A 21,094-nucleotide genomic window follows, 5' to 3' on the forward strand; every position below is an offset into this window, starting at 1 on the left:
ATAATCAAAAGCGTGCAAGAAAGTAATGATGAAAGTGATGAAGAAGAAGAAGACACAGGAGGAGAAAGCATGAAGATGTCTCACACTGCTGGTGCTGAAGCTGCCGAGGTTTCCTGGAATACATTATATGACAACCAGAAACATGCAGTACCAATGTAATGCTAACTAACTCCTCTCAAACAGGCCCTGAAGACCCAGCACTACCAACCGGCCACTGTGTCATCCTCAGACCATAACAGTCACTGGATGTGGATATGGAGGGGCAAGTGATCAGCACACCGTTCTCCTGGCTGTGTCAGTTTGCGACCCCGGAGCTGCTGCTTCTACTTCTCAACCAAGTTGCTCCTCAATTTGCCTCATTAGGGCTGAGCACACCCCGCTTGCCAACAACGTTCGGCAGACAGGACATTCACCCATCGAAATGCTAGTCCAGCCCGACAGTGCTCATCTTCAGTGACCTGATGACGACTGTATAATTATGTACAGTATACTGTGCACTCAAGGACTAAGTTTTCTTTGAAAATTAATGAATTTTTGGATTTAATGAAGTACATCCTCTATGTTTTAAATTTCGTGTTTCTGATTGAAGTCTAGCATAATGTGTTTCCTTTTAGAAGACATTATTCCAACCTGTAAAGAAAGCTAAAATTTCAAATACAGTATGTAAAGCTTTGGTTAACTAAGCATTGCAATGCATGATAATTCATTGTGCATGTGTTTTTGGATGTGTGCTGGATTACTGAGAAGCCGGACTACTGAGGGCGAGAGTCTAGTGTACTTGAGCAGCCAATATTGGACATCCATCTCGTGGACTGAATAAAGCTAAAGAGTATAGTACAGTGCACTTTACATAGGTATATACCACGCAAGGTTATGAGTAACTATGTTAGAAAATTATTTCACTATGTAGAGATCTCTTCATTGCAAGTACACAGAACCAAAACATTGTTCTGAAACAAAATTACTGTTAGGTGAGCAATGTGAAAAATATTGAATGAATTTGAAAGTAAAATTTTGTATATTGGACTGACAAAAGCCCCATAAAGCAGTTGGTGGCTCAGTCATCTGTTCAGTTGTCTATAGGGGTACCCAATTTAAAGTCTTCCATTTCATTTTCCTGCCTGTATGCTAACGATAATTGTAGGAACTACTGCAGGGATTCTGATACGATTGTCACTAATAACTGTTTCACAATTAGCAGTTGTGTGTGTTAATTTGTTACTGTGAAGCCAGGGTGGCTTGCTAATTCATTAGTATACTTAGAATGAGAAAAAGAGAGGAGAGAGGGGGTGAAATAATGAATTCTATTTTCCAAAATTATTTTACCAAAGATGGTGGCTATTCTTTCAATTATTGTGCAGATGAGGAAGTGACACAGTATTATGAAAAGGAAAGTTGCTACTCATCATATAGCAGAGATGCTGAGTCACAGATAGGCACAATAAAAGGACTGTCACAAATAAGCTTTAGGCCAGCAAGGCCTTCGCCAAACACACACACACACACACACACACACACACACTCACACACACGTGTGAGTTGGTTCGCATAAGTGTGTGTGACGAGTGTCTGTCATCTATTTCTGAAGAAGGCCTTGCTGGCTGAAAGCTTATCTGTGACAGTATTTTTGTTTTGTGTATCTGCGACTCAGCATCTCTATATGGTGAATAGCAACTGTCCTTTTCATCATATTGTTACATTCCACCCTGGATTTTCCACTGTTTAAGGAAATGACACAATAGATAAAATGGCCCAGTAAGCTAAAAACTGGTTCAGAGTGAACAAATATTAGTAGAACAAAGAGAGTTCGTTCGTTTTTCAACTTCATATAAAGGTAAAAGATTAAGGAACTGAAAATTAGCTAAAATCAATCACACTTGACCTGATAGGATACCTTTTGATTACCTGTAGATTATGTGCAGGAACTTACTCCCTTTTTAGCTGCAGGTGGTATGAAGTCACAGGATTAGCAAAAGCGTTCCAAGTGACTGGGAGAAGATTCATATTGTTGTCATATTTAAGAACTTCTGTGGTGAACTTTGCATGAGAAACACTGATATTCGCGAAAAGTCTTATTTTTTAGTAGAAGAAGTGCACACACTAGAAAGTATGTAGCAGCATCTTTTTATTTCCTCCTTTGAGTAATTAGTTAAATGATCGTGAAAGTAAAACAGTAATTTGTTAATGGATCAGGAAATGGTAATGATATTGGTATACAATGTAAGTTGTATCCTCAGCTGTACATCGTAGGATGGGCTGTGGGATATAAATCCAATTGATGATCCTCTTTTTACACCAGACATAGATAAGATAAATACCTATCACAGTTTGTAACTTATTGCTGCTCTTTGTGTGGCAAAAACACTTTGGCTAGTTCAGTCTGGGGTACAGAAATTGTGTTAGTCACACCTGCTGTAGCATCTGATTGTTCTGTTCCATTTAGGATAATCTACTTCTTGCTAAGGGCTCCTCTCAAGATTTCTTAATTGGCCAATGTTTTTTTGAGGCCTCTTCGGTGGTAAGGAGAAATTTTCTTGTAGTTTGCATTCTGCACATGGAAATTCCTGGCACATGTAAGCACTATCTATTCTGTAGAAACATTCATATTTGTGAATAGGTAGCTTAAAAAGATGTTATGAGTCTGATGTAATGTGAAGTACAGAAAGGTTTTTGTGTGCCCATTAACCCTCAGGTGGGTACACCTATGTATAAAGCGTGCCAAATGCAAATAAAATTGGTTTGCACCATTCCATTATTGTTTCACAATTGTGAGCCTATACCTATTCCCTCATTATTGCTTCAGCTAAGAGTGGTAAACTGTGTTCTCATACATCAGAGTGAGCAACAGTAGTGTAAAATAAACAGTGAGCTAGGTCAGAAAAAGATTGCGATCCATGCAGGAAAATGGCCCACATTACGAGCTAGCAGCGCAATCCCACAATGAGGCAATTTTCTGCAAGATAACGAGCAATCTAATAAGCAGTTGGCTGAGATCTGATGTAACTGTGCTTTTTAATGCTGTGTGTGTGTGTGTGTGTGTGTGTGTGTGTGTGTGTGTGTGTGTGTGTGTCATTTCTATTTCATTATTGCTTAATTAGACAGTTCTTTAGTGCATATTATGTAAGTTTCTTTCATCATTGTCTTTAATTAAACTATGATTTTTCTCTTACATGTTTCTCTTTGTAACATAAACACATTTATTCTTTACATATGTACAAAGTATGTCCTGCGCCCACTGTTGTTATAGAAATTAGTTACCTGCTTGAGGGGGGGGGGGGGGGTTATTTCTGTTTCTACCCATCTTTGTTTGTGGAAATGAAAAGTTACAACAGTCAGGAAATAGGCACTCTCATGAAAGCATAAAATATTTAAATGTTTTATGGTGAGTTAAAACTTTCTGCCAGACAGGACTCTGCTTTTCCAGGGAGTGCTGTTGCAATTGTGCTATTTAGAGCATTCTTCACAGACCAATGCAAACTATGAACTTGTCATTAAATTCGATCCATACCTTCCGAGACTAGAGTTGTATCATAATGTTGCAGGACTAGCATCCCTGGGAGAAAGGATACGATCGAGAGTTTAAGTCAACCTGAGTCTCGTGGTTGTTACTCTACACTACATGCTCCCTACCCAGCCCCATAGCATTAAGACAGATGACCTGTGGATTTCGGAATGTGTGGTTAGGAACAAATGATAAATTGGAATTTTAAATTAGTTCTTGAAATATGTGTTACAGAAATGTTGCTATTTTGTAGAGCCATTCAGTTATGATGTCAGTTGGACAGGAAGGCCCAATGTGCGTTTTAAATTGTTGTTGTTGCTGTTTGCTAATGTGGTAGTGCAATATAAATATTTGTTATAACCAAATGTAATGTTGCTTGTTGGCAGATGGGATAAGTGTCAGTCCATGACTCCAAAGACCTGGGACCTCAGTCCTCTATCAGTCCTAGGATATTTGTTTAGTTACTTATCACTTCTTTCACATCTCACACTGATTTGTTAATGTGTGAAAATCTAGTCGCGCGAGTCTCCAATGTACACATTAAACTATGCATCCCTCTTATAACTGTCTGGTAATTTACTTCAAATGGCCATGTTTAGTATGACTATGGTAGACGATGGCATTCAAACCAATCTCTGAGTTGAGGAAAGCTTTATCTCAATCACACATACTGAAACACACATTTTGAGAGCTATTTTTGCAAAGATTGAGATGTATATCTAGTGAAATAATTAATTTAATCAGTGATGCCTTGCAGCTGTTATATAAACTAGTTATTTTACTTCTGTTGTCTGTTATTACAGACCCTGCTTGGGCATCGGTGAATAGATGTGTTGTCCTCTGCGATGACTGTTGCTCTGTACATCGGAGTCTGGGGCGACATGTATCACAAATAAAGTCCCTTCGGCGCAGTGTGTGGAGTGCTTCACAGCTTCTGTTATTGCAGTCACTGAACAGCCATGCTGTTAACAGTGTATGGGAGCATGCATTGCTGGAACCTGGGCGACTGGCTAGTCACCGCAAACCGCATCCAAGAGACCCATTGCAGTGAGTTCTGTAGTGATAGTCAGGTGCATGTTGAAGCTTTCTGTGCCACTGTTTGATTTTTCAGTTTGTATTTATATGTTTCTGACTTTTTTTTCTCCCAGACAATGGGAAGTCCAGTTTTGAATATCAACAATATTACGAAAAAGATAAAGTAGTATTCAGCTTAAAGATGACATGTTGAGTTGCCAACAGGCACAGCAGAGAGACGGTTACACATTTAGCTTTCAACCAAAGCCTTCTTTGGGAAGAAACAAACACACACACACACACACACACACACACACACACACACACATTCTTGTTTGTGTGTATTTGTGCCTCTTTCTGGAGAAGGCTTTGGCAGAAAGCTTAATGTGTAACAGACCTTTCATTGTGCCTGTCTGCATCTCAGCATGGCATCTTTATGGTGAGTAGCAATCTGTTAATTTATTTTTCCTTTTTTCCTGATACAGTGTGATCACTGAGGTGTGACCCCTTAACCTAGCTAATTCTTTGCCATGTCAAGATTGTTGTAATTGGATGGTAACTGTAATGATGTTTTATGGCTAACCTTATTGTCTGCACTTTGATCTTAAGTGCTGAGTATGTAGGGAAGGGTATAAACCTATTGAAGAACCAAAGTGACATCAATGACTTTTGGAGTCACTGTGGGTGATGGAAGTCCACAGTTTGTTCTTCCAGCCATTAAGACACAAAACAGTACAATTAAGTACATTTTTATCTTAAAAGACAAGGTTCCGTTGCCATTTGAGGAAGCAATGCAGTATTGGTGCATCCCCCAATTTCTTTAGGAAAAAGAGAGGTACAGAGTCCGAGCTTGTAAACATTTTCACAATATGTAACCATCACCACTGTCTTGTGCTGCAGGGAGCTTTCACAAAGAATCTATAGTGTCAAGCAATTAATTTTGAATTAGAACATGCCCTTTCACAAATGGAGTAAAAATTATGACTGATAAAACTCGTGGACCTTCTCCGTGCAACTAACATGTTGACTGCACTGATGAACCTGGTGGGTAGTATAATGGATGTGTGTGTGTGTGTGTGTGTGTGTGTGTGTGTGTGTGTGTGTGTGTGTGTGTACGCGCGCAGCATTCTAATCAGTAATAGCTCATTAAAGTGACTGTTATTGTGTTGTACGGTCAGCTTGTGCACATTGCTTTACCTATTGACATGCACAAGTTGCTAGTATCTGTTAACCTTCTCTGCTATCCCTAACTGTACCAAGAGAATCAATGTGTCGATGTTGTTGACAACTGTAATGTTTGTATCTTACTTAGACATTAATCTTGATACACTTCACTATGACAGCTGTCGAAAACAATCGGTAACTTAAAAGGACTGAAGCATGAGCCCTGCCAGCATTCACTATGAACCCTTCACAATAATAGATAAATTGTTTTTCGTCAGATTTAAATGCCCACTACCTTTTGAATTACTCAGTCACAAAGCACTACTAGTTTACATGAAGATTCTCTGACCATAATGCACAGTTAATAATCGGATTGAGGTCATAATTCAGTGACTGCCAGTTTTATACATGAAATATGTGTGTGTGTGTGTGTGTGTGTGTGTGTGTGTGTGTGTGAGAGAGAGAGAGAGAGAGAGAGAGAGAGCGCAAGCATAATGTTTCGGGCATTAGTGCAATATACGAGGGTAATCCCAAAAGTAAGGTGTCCTATTTTATTATAAGTACACGGATCTGTTTATTTGCGTAATGGTTTAAATCAGTTTACAGCTTGAACATTTAGCTATTTTTCGATATAATCACCATTTCTGTTGACGCATTTTTGTGGATGCTGTGGCAGTTTTTGTATGCCCATGTCATACCAGCTCACCGCGATGCTGTTTTAGAAAGTTATGAACCTCTTCTTTCACTTCATCGTCGGAGCTGAATCGCTTTCCGGCCAATTGTTCTTTTAACCTAGGGAACAGGTGATAGTCATTGGGTGCCAAATCAGGACTATAGGGTGGGTGGGTGGATGGGTGATTATGTTCCACTGAAACTGTTGCAGGAGAGCAACAGTTCGCCCGAGTGATGTGTGGGTGAGTGTTGTCATGGAGAAATGGTACGCCCTTGCTCACCATTCCTCTTCTCCAGTTCTGGACTGCCCGTTGGAGTTTTTTTAGAGTCTCACAACACTTGTCGGCAGTAATTGTGGTCCCAGCTATTCAGCTCTGACAACGAGGAAAGAAGAGGATCATAACTTTCTAAACAGCATGACTCGAGCTGGTATGACATGGGCATACAAAAACTACCACAGTGTCTACAAAAATGCATTGACAGGAGTGGTGATTATGTCAAAAAATAGCTAAATGTTCAAGCTGTAAACTGTTGTAGAATTAAACAGGTCTATGTACTTATATATAAAAAAGGAGACCTTACTTTTGGTATTACCCTCGTAATTACTACAGTATTTATAACTACAAAAATCACCAGATAAATTTACAGTTTTCTTGTTTATACTTAGCTCCATTCCTTGGAAGAATAACAGCTATTCTATACTATGAGGATACAGAGCAGCCTTCCACATAACAAAAATGCTGGTTAAATACACTGTTATTTTCTAATTTGTTATAATAAATTAACCTTATATGCTGCTGTGTCTGGACAATTTTATTCATCATGTGGGAAATTGTCTTTGTGCTAAGTGCTGCTGTACTGCTTGAAGTTGAATTTTTAAAATTGTGTTTCAGTTATTTTGCAAGATAATCAAAATTTCAAAAAGTGAAAAGAAGCAATTGCTAGTATTTTTAATTAATTAGGAATGTGAATCTCTCTGTTGGGCATTATGTGTTGTTGATAGCTTTTTTTCAGTGGTGTTAATGGTGTTATATTGTTAGTTAAATTTTCCAATAAACTTATGCCATACTGGATAACTGACTCAAAGAAATTTTAACATTGTTGCTTACATGCTTCTGCTGAGCAGCAGGCGTGCACAAAAATGTGACACCCAACGGAACTGCAAAATGCAAATTATGACTTTCACCTACCAGCCCTGTTTTATTATTCTACCTTATCTTAAGACAATAATCTTTGGTACAAAAATACCATAAAATAACAGCAAAAAAAGGTTCCATTAAATAAGGACACATTCCTAGCTACTGCTCAAAGACTTTAAATTCCAAAATACTATCAGTATGGACTGATTAAAAACTTAGAGTGTTTTTGATTTACAACAAGAACAGGGAAGTAATTTCAGTGGCTTATCATATAAAAAATTTCTTATAGAATAGGGGAGAATGCTTGCGGCTTCTGTGGTATTTTGATAATGCTTACCCCACTCATGATTGGTGCCAAATGTGAGTACATCAAGAAATTGAGCTGTTCCGGGCTGGGTGCTGATCTGATCAAATCTAGGCTTTAACAAGCCGAGAGCTTATGAGTACTAAATCTCTCTAAAACTATAAACTCATGGCAGCCGCAGTGCTCACCATGAAGTTTGATGGTGCAACACTGTGTGTTACAGGTTGTCAGGATCTGGACTTAGCTCTAGGATTGCAGAGACGATGCAGTGCTGTTGGAAAAACCGCAACTTCAAAATATGCTACATAAGAAACTATAGGGTGTCTGTTGAAGCAAACAAAAGGTCTTAGCGATCAGTCTCCAAGACACCTGTCACGATTGTTGTTTTAGACCTGTCCACATGCTGGCAGGTTCTGTACTGCTCAATGTTCATTACCCTAGCTACTTGTGGAATGAAGATAAAATGTTAGAGCTCTTTTCCTTCAACTCATCGCAGGATATAAACTACTTAAAAAAAATTGTGATACCCACAAGACCTATGTGTAAGGGTATATTTTGTCTAATGGATGACACATGTGGAAATTTGTTGTTCCTTTTTGTAATGTCTATTTTTGCCTGTTACACAACAACAATATCTAAGACCTCTAATATAGATTGTCTTCATTTTGTGCAACAATCTGATGCAGAATATGAAGAAATAGAGTTGCCAATAATATCAGCGGTGAACATCATACCAAGCTAAGTATTTTAACTAAATAATGCTACCAAATGTATCGTGGTGTCACATTTTTATTTTGTCTTTCTTGTGTGATGTTTCCTTAAAATGCATGGACTTCTTTAAAGGTTTGGGGAATTACTGAAGCAGGGTACGTAATAGAGGGAGAGTTACCACCTACTTCATCATGGAACACGTGTTTGATGTAGTTTTAGGATTTTTCTTTTTTTTTGGGTGCGTGGCAGGAACAGAAGATGCAAATAGTAAAGGTATTGAACCTCCTGTTGAAGTCATGAGAGCTGTGGTGTAGAGCAGGATTAGTGACTGAAATAAAGAGTTTGTTGCTAGCTACTTTTTTTTAATGATCATTCATTCATTCAGCTAAGAAGCTGGTTAGCTATAGCTACGTACAACCCTTTGCAGCTCATCTGATACTTGGTGTGACTGCTTTCATATGTGGCTGTATGTTTCATTAGATATAAAATTCCTGTGCCTGAAATCCAGTATGAAATGTTGAATGCGGTGAGTCTTGTCCCCTGTCATCCACAGGAAAATGATTAGTGGAGTGCAAAATTGGGAGCAACAAAGGACTAGGATGTTGTCAGTTGAGTGAAATTAATCATTTGGGGGGCATGTGGAGTGGAGGGAGGGAGTGTTGTAATAAGATATCCTTTGCTCCGAGTATGACACATGGTGAGAGGTGTAGCAAATATCATCAAACTTTCCCAAAACTCCCAAGGAGGTTCACTACCCTTTGGTGAGTTCGTGCCTGGCTACCATGGGGCTCCAGTCTCTGTAGCACCCTTCCCCTTCCATGCTGCATGTTTTGGGTATCTTCACTATGTGTGTCACTTCGGCATCACCACTCGTCTTCTCTTTTGGGTGCAAAATAGGTGATCAGGATAAATCATAGGCTCCTCATATGATCTGCAACACTAGGGCCAGCAACCTTAGGAACTGGGTGCATGGGAAAGGACATTCAATGCCTTTTGCAGTGCCTATGATCTAGCGTGAGCCAACTAACCATGTCAGTAACTGCTACTTTTGTATAGTTCCTACTATCAAGAAGGGAGTATAGAAGAAGAAGAAGAAGAAGAAGAAGAAGAAGAAGAAGAAGTGGAGAGTGATCCATCCTAACATTCCACCTGCCATATGTCCCGTTCTACATGGGGAAGGATTGCCAATACCTGAAACGCCGACAGAGTACGACATTGCTTCTGATGGAGATTCTGAATATCCTGGACCATGTACATCACAAGATCCAGAGTTTCTTCCAAATATATCAACAACTGATGATCCACAAAAATAGCCTCAAAATGAGTTAAGTGATCTCATTAGAGATTTGGAGCTCTCTAAAGCTAAGGCTAAGATCTTAGCATCAAGATTGCAGCAGCACAGTTTTCTGGAAAGCAATGTAAATGTTTCATTCTACCGCAGAAGAGAGCAGCAATTCACTCAATTTTTTTTAACATGCAATATAGTCTTGTGCCATGTGTAGCTATAAATGGTCTAATGAAGACTCTCACAACTAATTTCAACCCTGATGAGTGGAGACACTTTATTGATTCATCAAAGTTGAGCTTCCTTCTATTCCAGTTGGGCGTAGTGTGCGTATGAAAGAGCCATCAAGTATAATGACTCTTAATGGCAGATTTGTGGTAACGTGAAAGTGGTTGCGCTGCTATTAGATTTGCAGTTAAGGTATACTAAATATTGCTGCTTTCTCTGTGAATGGAATAGCTGAGCTCTTGCATCTCATTACGGTAAACATGAGTGGCCCACCAAAATAATCTCTTCAATCATGTATAAAGAACATTAAGTGTGAACCTCTAGTACACCCTAAAAAGATTATGCTCCTGCCGTTGCACATAAAGTTGGCTCTCATGGAAAAACTTTAAGGGAATGAACAAAGATGCTGATGCATTTAAGTACTTGAGGTAAAAATTCCCTTAATTAAGTAATGCCAAAGTAAAGGAAGGCACCTTTGTAGGCATTTTGGAGGCCATACTTTTGATGAAATCATACAAGGTGATGAGAAGCAGGCATGGGAATGTTTTAAGACAGTCTGTCTACAGTTAATATGGAACAAACAAGCAATAAATTATAAGGAGATTGTAAGATAACATGTTGTCATCTTATGAAAAACTTGGTTGCAAAATGTCATTGAAAATGCATTTTGTACATAGTCATCTTGACTTCTTCCCCAAAGATTGTGGTGCAATTGATGATGGACATGGGGAGCGATTTTATAAACATATTGCCACATTTGAGAAGAGGTATGCCAGAAAGTGGAGCCCTACTATTTTAGCCGATTACTGCTGGACTGTCATAAGGGGTGTTCCCGAGTACGTGTATAAACATCAAGCCAAGTGAAAATGGTCATCTTCTGAATTTATCTCTGAACAAAATTTGTAATTGTATGTACTGTACATACAGACATTTAACATTTGTAATCCTTTATATATCTTTGTGACCATTTAGTGTATACATTTTCTTTTGTGCTTTACATAGTTCTGGTACAAAATGTTTTCATTCATGTAATAGTATCTTCATTTTTTTACTGCTTTACTTTTGTACTTCCAGAATGGCACTGAAATTTATCAATGCATAACACACAATTCAAGTAATTTGTTATGCTGAATCTTGTAACACGAATGCATATTTAGTTAGTGAGTTATTTATACAAAAATGTAGATTACTGTTTTAAAAAGCTAGAGCTGAATATTTATGAAGATGACGATTTTGTATAATTTTTTACTGAAATAAACATACATAACTCAAAATCAGGCAATTCACAAACTTTCACTTCAAATTTGTTTCGGGTGCTGATAACCTTGTTGTTGTGCGCCCTAAAACACTAATCATCATAATTCAGATTTGTTGTTCACTGTAATTGTACAGCAATCCCAGTCATCAAAGAGCCATGATGGGACAACTAGTAAAGAACAAATGGATTTAGGTTTGTATTGCTTGCAGAACAAGGAAAAGGTGAAAAGGAAGAGGGATTCATTTGATAGAGTTTGGAATGTGTGTCATGCTGGTCCCCTGCATATGTGTAGTTGGTAAAGAATAACATTTTTACCCATGCTTCATTTGTTCCTATAAATTAGTAATGTATATGCAGGGAAAATGTTGTAACAAAATTTGGTTTCATAAGAACCTGGATTCTCGAAGCAAAAAGAATATCTCGTGAGTCGTGAGAACACTTAACAAAGTGTGTGTGTGTGTGTGTGTGTGTGTGTGTGTGTGTAAATTTTCAGAGCTTTAAGTTTGCGTACTCATAAACCATTATTCATTAGAAAATGTAAATGTGGTTTTCCTTCTGTAATTTCCATTATAGTGTTATTTCATTAATATATTATTGCAAATATTTATCCCTGTGGGTATCTGTTAGCTAGTCTTTCATACTAGTGGTTAAAATAGGCCTGCTTTGAGATTTCCAAAAACAAAAATATATACACATTGAAATCCGTGCATCACAGTATCATTATATACCGCTGGAGTGGCCAAAACAAAATGGGGCAGCCCACGTCCACTTTATCAGTGGGCTGCACTGTAGCATCATGCTATGGTATCTTTGCATGGTGATTTAAATGTTTATCAGGATAGCAGACATGTAGCTGCAAATAAACTAAAAATTAATTTCAATAATGAAAAAGGATAGATGCTACTCACCCCATAAAAGAGACGTTGAATCACAGGCAGTCACAATAAAAAAAGGACTTTTAAAATATTAAGCTTTGGACAAAGTTCTTCTTCTGAATTAGACAACACACACTACATTAACACAATCACACACACATGGCTACTGTCTCCAGGTGCTGCAGCCTGATTGCCATGTGTGTCTGAGTTTTGTGCGCGCGCCTGCGCGCGCGTGTGTGTGTGCGTGCGTGCGTGGGTGTCTTTTCTGAGAAGAAAGACTTTGCCTGAAATCATAATATTTTAGTATTTCTTTTCATTGTGCCTGTCTGTAACTCATCATCATCTCTATATGGTGAGTAGCAACCTCTCCTTCCCATATTGTTGTTATTTTATCCAGGGTGTTCCCTTGTTTGAGAAACTAATTACTTAGTTTTATTTATTTTCTATTAAAAACTGTAGGACTTTCTTCGTAAAACAGTAGAATTGTACTTTTGGCATAGTCACTTCTACGTCTCACACTGAAATCTTTGGTACGTGGTATGTGAACAGTTAGGTAACCTAAATTCAGTGTTTCATTTCCACAGCAATAATCTTGTAAATAGTCCTACATGTCAGTAAATTTATGAACTGTTTGCATCTGAGACCAAGTAAAGGGATTCCTCTTTATTGCAGTCCAAAGAAAACTGACTTCATCCGAGCAAAATATCTGCATCTAGCATTCGTATTTAGACCAGGGAAAGATGAACCTCCCCTTCAGGAAGATGATTTAAGCCAGCAGCTGCATTCCAGTGTGCGGACTGCCAATTTGGAGACTAGCCTTCGCCTTTTATCACAGGGGGCAGATCCTTGTTACTTCCATCAGGTAATGTTGCTGATAATAAAATGTTCTTTTTTATTTATTTGTGCATTTTATGTTAAAAATTTAGAAGGTATCCACTAGATCTGTAGGGGAAAAAAGGTGGGTTCCAAATAGCAGTTTTGAAACAACTTCAATTAGTAGAATTTGTAACAGCAAGGGGGATTGGGATGTTGTTTCTGCAAATAAATTAGCTAATGTTATTTTAGGTGATGAGGTACCATGTAGGCTTACAATCTGTGATTGATTAAATTAGCTGACTACATTTTGGGTGACTGAGTCCCAGACAGACCTACAGAAAGTTTCGTATTTGCACATTGTAGGCTGCGCAGTGTGGCCGTGCAGTTTGAGGCACCATGTCACAGATTGCGCAGCCCCTCCCGCCAGAGGTTAGAGTCCTCCCTCAGGTGTGGCTGTGTGTGTTGTTCTTAGCATAAGTTAGTTTGTTACTTTAAGTAGTGTGTAAGTCTAGGGACTGAACCTCGTCAGTTTGGTCTCTTAGGAATTCACACATTGTAGTGACTAATAGAATAACAGTATTAGCAAATAACTGGAGGTCATAGTATATTCAATCAGATAGTTGGTGTATTTGTTCTATTTGAATGAGACAATACTGAAAATATTTATATTGCTGTCAGATATACTGGCAGAATCGATTTTATTGTGGGGAAACAATAGTGTCAAAACTGAGGAGGGGGATAATAATAATTTTAATGCGAGATAAATAATTATTTTTCTGTATCTGACCACGAGTCATTAGGAGAAGACTGAGTTGTCTAGAATGAAGCTGGGAAAATTTTATGACCACAGATATATCACTTTGTTAATCACATTTCACGCACACATGGCTGCTGACTCGGACAGAAAAGGCCAGAATGCAGCTAACATGGGATGGTAGCAGCAGTCTGAAAGGAGCAGGGAAGGAGAAGGGATAGTCGTGTATGGGTGGAGGGAGAGAGGAACACTCTCTGGCTGAGTGTGCAGGGACTAGAATACCAACAGGCATCGCGTCAGGTGGTTTTGTGGCTGGGAGGTGGGGGTGGAAAAAGGAACGAAAATAGAGAGGAGTGGGGAAAGATGGATGGGCATGTTGGCAAAGGGCGGCAAACAAAGAGGATGGGAGAGGAGACTGGGGAAGAGATGATAGGACAGAGGAGGTGGAAACTGTTGGGTCGAGGGTGGGGGAACAGTATGTTTCTGTAGGTTGTGACCAGGATAATTACAGGAGCAGAGAATGTGTCGTAAGGATAACTCCCATCTGTGCGGATCAGAGAGGACCCAGATGGCTTGGTGAGTGAAGGAGCCATTGAAATAAAGTATTTTATGTTGAGCTGCATGTTGTGCCACAGGGTGGTCAACTTCTTTCATGGCCACGACCATTCATCCTGGTGGATAGCTGGTGGTAGCCACACCAATATAAAAAGCTGTGCAGTGATTGTAGCAGAGCTGGTTAATGATGTGGCTGCTTGCACAGGTGGCGCAGCCCCTGATGGGGTAGGATAAACCTGTGACAGGACTGGAGAAGGGAATGCTGGTTGGCTGGACTGGGCAGGTCTTGGACTGGGGTCTTCCACAGGGATATGATCTTTGGGGGCAAGGGGCTAGGATTGGAAGAGGCATAGTCCATGGCACACCATTTTATGAGGAGTGGGAAGGATCTCGAGTAGGATGGCCCTCATTTTAGGACATGATGATAGGTAATCAAAGCCATGGCAAAGGATGTGGTTCAGTTGTTTGTCTGGTATCATGCTGGATGGTGAAGAGGACACTCCTTTGTGGTTGGTTCTTGGGGGTGGTGAGAGGTTGAGGGGGGGGGGGGGATGGCACGGGAGATCTGTTTGCAGCCTAGGTTTGGGGGGGGGGGGGGGGGGGTAGTGTCTACATCCTGTTGCAAGCAGGTACTGGTGGTGGTGGTTGGTGGGTTTAATGTGGACAGAGGTGGAGATGGAGCCAGCAGAGAGGAGGAGGTTGCATGGTGGGTTGAGCAGGACCAGGTGAAGTGGATCAGAGAGAAAGTCTTGAGGTTGTGAAGGAATGAAGATAGGGTGTCTTGGCCCTGAGTCGAGATCATGAAGATATCCTCAGTGAACCTGAACTGGACTAGGGGTTTGGCATTCTGGGAGGCTAGGAAGGTCTCCTCTACATGGCCCATAAACAGGTTGACTTCAGAAGGTGCCATGCAGGTGCCCATGGCTGTGCTACAGATTTTATTTTAATCTTTTTTTTTGTATACCTTGCCGTCAAAGGAGAAGTAGTTGTGGGTTAGAATAAAGTTAGTAAGGTGATGAGGAATGAGGTAGGGGGTTTGGAGTATGAAGGATCTGGGGAAAATTAATGTTCAAAGGTAATGTAGCCATAAGACCATGGGCATGAAGGCTGGTGGTATATACGGAGGTGGTGTGAACAGTGATGAGTAGGGATCCATGTGGTAAAGGGGTGGGGATGGTGGAGAGTAGGAAAAGGGAAGTAGTCAGTATTTTTGATGTGGGAGGATGTATTACAGGCAATTCGTTGGAGGTGTTGGTCAATGAGGGCCATAATTCTTTAATTAGGGCGCAATAACCAGCCACAATAGGGCATCCAGGATTGTTTGTTTTGTGGATTTTGGGGAGCATGTGGGAGTTGGGTGTGTCAGGGTGTCGTAAGGATGAGGGAGGGAAATTGATTCAGGGGAGAGGTTCTGGGAAGGTCCAAAGGCTGCGGTCACATTTGCTCTAATATTGATGATTCTGCCGACGACAGACATAGGCCAGAGACAGTTGATCTTTTCAAATCAGTACACCACTACTTGTGCAGTCACACTATAGCTGACGTTATCTCACATACATACAGACTTCAGACAATAATCGGTGCAGTTCATATCAGTTTCTTTCCTTTGGTCCAGTCGACTGATGTTCTCGCACATGAAATATGGGGCATGAGAAAATGATAAGTTTAGTCCAAGAAAGAGTGAATTTGTGGCATCCTGAGAATGAAAATATCATGATTGTCATATAGTTCAGAATGTATGGACTGAAAGTGTAGGTTTATTGGAAACCTAAAATAGCCAAAATCTTTATTGGAAATTTTAGGAGTTGATTATAACCTCAAAAATTAATTTGTTAAAGTGAAAATGGTGGTGTATCTTATATGCTTACAAGTGGTAGGTTGTCACTATTTCTCTACAATTATTATTACTGCGTACTGGTGTTTTGTGCCAGTAGGGTAATGATTCTGTTAGTATGAAGTGGTTTGCAAATGTGATATATGGTATTTATTTCCACTTTTAAGCACTTCAGTTTTTCAGAATGTCTTGCGCTACACTATATGCTTCTCTTTCACCTAATTGCTAAATGACAGTCATTGAAGATTGACATACGTCTGCACAACTTTAAATAAACATCAGTGAAGGTCACCAAGGTGAGCCTATATCTATTAGTAAAGCGTGTCTGTTTATTCTGATAACTGAGTGTGTATAGTACTCATCATGGTCTTTATGAAAAAGAACATGTGTTCAACACTTTAACGGCAGATGCTGATATTCAGCACTCATATCCAAGCACAGAGGTGTCATGGTATCCACCCCATCCTAAGAGATTAAAATCTAATCTACTTCATACACAGAATAGATTCTAACCTAATGTAACCTCCTTGACACTGCCAAAAACTGACAAGAGATCGGATGCACTATGATCACTCTGTCGGATGATTTTATCAGATGACATCTGGTGACCGTGTTGAATGACTGTTATTGGCACCACTGTGATCCCACTCTAAGGCTGTAAGGGGGGATTGGAGGTTGTATTATACTTCTGGAATGGGTCACTCTGGCAGAACTTACAGGTGGAGGAACAGATAACTGGCAGAGCCTACTGCCAGGCAGTCACTGTGATTCATAAAAAGAGTGATGGAACCTTTGTTTGCAGGTAGGATGATTAGGTAAGGATTTGTTTTGAGGTTGCGTATGGCTATTCTTTCTTCTATATGCAAAGTTTGTGTTCTGAGGAAGGGACTTGGGTTAGGGTGGCGAGGCTAAGTTGGTCAGGAATTCCTTGAAGGTGACCAATGGGTGGATAGTGATATGATCTGGGAGACACAGGTTTCAATGTTGGAATTAGGTTGGTTTTGGATGGAGGGATTGATGGCAAAAAGTGCTTCCATTGCAGGTATTGGGAGAAGGAGAGTAGTTCTTTGACAAGTACAGCACGGTTAAATTTTGGTTTAGGGCTAAAACTGAGGCCTTGATATTGAACTGAAGCTTCTATGGAGCTGATGATTGTGGTGAAAAGGTTGAGAACAATGTTTCAGGAATGTTTTGATTCTGGATTTGGAGGAGTGTTAGCAGGGAGGTTTGGGATATGTGGTTAGTTGTAAAGGTCACCTAAGATGGGTTTAGGTGCTATGAGGAGTGGACAAGGAGAAACACAGAGTGTGCTCTGAGGTGGCAGGAGGGTGTCAGCAGTTTGGAAAACTTATGGAAGTGGTATCTGGAATGCTTCTCCAAGTGCTGTAGAAAAGGGATTCAATTTCAGAGGTTTGCTGTATGAAACAGGGATTCCACAGTAGTAGTGCCTTGCGGAGGGAATAGAGAGGGTTGTGGGATGCCTGTGCTATAGAGATGTGTTTTTGCAGTACCAGGTTAATGAGGGCCAGGAACTGGGGGAATGTGAAAAGGTGAAGGTCATTGTGAAAGGTGGTGTGGGATTGAGAGAGAAATTTTTGTTGTTAGGCCTTTTGGGGATTCCATGGTTTGTGTAGTATTAAGAAATAGAATGTGGGACGTTTAGCCAGGGAAAGGAATACTTTTCTGAACTGGTGCAGAAAGTTGGAGCAGGGGTCCGGTGTGACAGGAATGGAGTAAAGGAAATGGAAATGACGTGGTGAAAATAGTTGTTGATCATTGTGAGAGGAGCTGTATATGAGAAAAGATGCACAAAAAATACATAGACATACACAGAAACATGCACAGATGCGCACACACACAGATGTGTAAAAATATGGACAGATATGTAAAATTATAAAAATTCAAGAAACATATTTAAAAATATGAACAAGTACGTGACACATACAGTAGCATGGGAGAAAGGTAACAAATAAGGTGTGGGAGAGCATGTTTGTTGCGATAAGGGAAGAGAGTGTGAGGCTGGAGGTGGGGGGGGGGGGGGGGTGTTAGGTCGAGGTTCACAAGTTTGTGTAGCACTGTCAAGTGTAGAAAATACAATGCTAAAGTACATCAGGATGAGGGATGAGGAGGGATCAGTAAGAAAAATATAATTGTAAATATTGGAGAAAAACTCTGTGGCACAGACGCCACATCAACAATCTACGTGGTCACAAAGCCTTTGTTGTGTATGGACGATTGTTGATACAGCCTGGCTAGGAAGTAGATGTGGTTTTGAAAGTGGTGAATAAACACAAGAATGTCTGTTGACATTCTAGTCCCTGCACATCCCTTTCCCATGCCCTCCCCTCCAGATTGCTGCTTCCATCCCACATGTTAGTTGCATTCTGGCCAGAGCTGCCAAAGTTGGTTGTCCCTCGTGCGCGAGGTGAGCTGGCTTGTGTGTATGGATGGTGTGTGTTCTTCTTTTTCTGATGAAGGCTCTGCCTGAAAGCTTTGTGTAAGTGTCTTTTAATTGTGCCTGTCTGCAAATCTGGAGTTTCCATTGTTTTCTTTTAAAAGTGTCATTTAGTGTGTAGTTTGTTTCTCCAGTCTGATAAGACTATTTACATTCTGCTGCACTATATTAATTGTATGAGTGAATTAACTTGGTTGTATTAAAAGTATATTTTGTAATATGTGGCTCTAAAGAAAAAGCTACTATACTTTTCTATGTAACCCACTAAAGCAAAACACGATAAAATTGGCAGGTCCTGGGTACTTCACTAAAACTCAGTTTTTTGAATGAGGGAGAGGGGTATGAAATTGAAATGCTTTGCACACTATCTGAAGGAAAATTTCTGTATATTGATAAAACACTAGTTGAACTACTGTATTTGGCCAAAGCACAAGGAGCAAGAGTTAAATATGCAAATGAAATTTGTGAAACGGGGGTATTTTCTTCAGATTTGTGAAGTAATGTACCATATTTACTCAAATCTAAGCCGCACTTTTTTTCCGGTTTTTGTAATAAAAAAAAAAAACGCCTGTGGCTTAGAATAGAGTGCAAAGTAAGTGGAAGTTCTGAAAAATATTGGTAGGTGCCGCCACAACTAACTTCTGCCATCGAATATATGTAGCTCTACACAGACATGCTTTGCAGGCACAAAGATAAATACTGGCACCAAAACCTCTGCGTCAGTAAAAAAAGGGGGGGGGGGGGGGGGGGGGCAGAAGACGAGCTTTTTTCTTAGCCCCAAGTTTCGACCACTGCATTTTCAGCTAAGAGTGATGTAAACACCTATAACACAGAGTACGGCACTTATCAGATCAAAGAAAATTAAGCAATTAATTCAAACCAGACGAAGCACGTGAAAAAGGAAGGGTACCCGTATAAATACCGATGGAGCGCCTGACGCATAGCAATGGCTACCTGGTAAAGCTTAACTACTAAGCTTATGACGCGAACCAAACTACTGTAGCTGAATCGTCATTCATTCGACCTAAATTGTGTCTCATATTACAATGGACCAACTTTGTTTCGATTTGGAGGTGCGGCCTAAAACTTCTCTCCCCTTGAATTTAGAGTCTCAAATTTCAGGTGCGGCTTAGATTCGGGGAAAATTTTTTTTCTGTGATTTCGAGTCTCATTTTTCAGGTGCGGCTTGCATTAGAGTGCGGTTTAGATTCGATTAAATAATAATTATTATAATAATAATAATAAAAATAATAATAATTATTATTATTAGGCGTATCAACAATTACTTTTCTCAGTTAGTGTCATTAGTGAGGTGAGGTTACAGGTTCTTCACATAGTCCACCCATTACACACATACATTGTGCTTTCTCCCATACATTGCTGGTGATAAAAGTGAGATACATAACAAATGCTAAATATCTCAAGAAAAGTCTTCTCCGTGTTGTAGATAGCTACTGCAGTAGTCCAGAAATTACTTCAGTACTCGCTTTGAAACAGATAAATGAATTAATTGACAGTATTACGTGCCAGAAACTAGTTAGAGGCTACTGTAGTGCTGTACACAGTATTTTATTATTATTATTATTATTATTGTTATTACTACTACTACTACTACTATTTGTGGCTGTGGTCAGACAAAAAGCATTAACAGCCTGACTAATTCCAATTTCTACCAGTTCAGAAGCACAGAGTGCAGCAGTCAAGTGATTACGAACAGTAAGTATGGTGCACACTTTTTAATTTGGTTGACTTTAAATGGGGTTGCATTGTGCATGTAAAGCAAATGCCACAATGGTGAGGAATAGAGAAGAGGAGGTATGTTTTGTAACAAGTGTCTATCCTCACTGTGGATAGTTAGCTTTCTTATCTGAGAAGGAATTGTATGTAGCACTTGCGACACACACACACACACACACACACATACACACACACACACGTTCTATATATCATTCACCCATAATTTTAAAAATAAGTGTTCCTGGAAAAGTCTTTGATTGTACACTTTAGTTAGGTGCTGAAGTTGGTGATAATGTGGGGGGGTGGGTGAGGGGGGGGGGGGGGGGGATACTAGCTTATCTAATGTCTAATTGCATTCTGAGGTAACTGTCTAAGAAAAGTTGGGAACAACTGATCTGGTGTCACATGTGTCAAAATTACTCATAACAGCTAATACAGAGTCTTACTGGCAATCATTCTTTCCACACACCATTTGCAAGTGGAATATAGAAAAGGGGGGGGGGGGGGGGCAGTTACTGGTACAAAAGTGCCCTTCAACACATCCCGTCAGGTGGCTTTCGGAGTATTGATGTAGATGTAGAACAGTACTTATTACTAAAGAAAAGAAGGGGAAGTTGAAAGTATACAATGAAAGGATTAGTTTGACTTTAGTAGAATGGATATCTGAGAAATAGTTTCAGCATTTTACTTGTTTAGATTTAGGAAAGACAAGAAAACATACACTGCAATTTTAAATTTGGAGGAAAAAATAGATAATGCGAATTAGAATAAAATATTTTTGCTCTGAGACA

The 21,094-nt window shown here is 39.7% G+C and overlaps 1 protein-coding gene across 2 annotated transcripts in view; it reads left to right on the top strand.

Annotated features, from left to right (window-relative positions):
- Positions 1-21,094, top strand: part of LOC126360253 (ARF GTPase-activating protein GIT1) — a 238,080-nt gene that overhangs the window by 45,310 nt on the left and 171,676 nt on the right. For both annotated transcript variants that reach the window (XM_050007694.1, XM_050007695.1), the window contains exons 2-3: positions 4,306-4,549; positions 12,825-13,014. In XM_050007694.1, coding sequence (XP_049863651.1) covers positions 4,306-4,549; positions 12,825-13,014 — 434 coding nt within the window. The remainder of the gene's footprint in view (positions 1-4,305; positions 4,550-12,824; positions 13,015-21,094) is intronic.

This window comes from Schistocerca gregaria, chromosome 1 (genome assembly GCF_023897955.1).
Source record: "Schistocerca gregaria isolate iqSchGreg1 chromosome 1, iqSchGreg1.2, whole genome shotgun sequence".
NCBI classification, from domain to species: domain Eukaryota; kingdom Metazoa; phylum Arthropoda; class Insecta; order Orthoptera; family Acrididae; genus Schistocerca; species Schistocerca gregaria.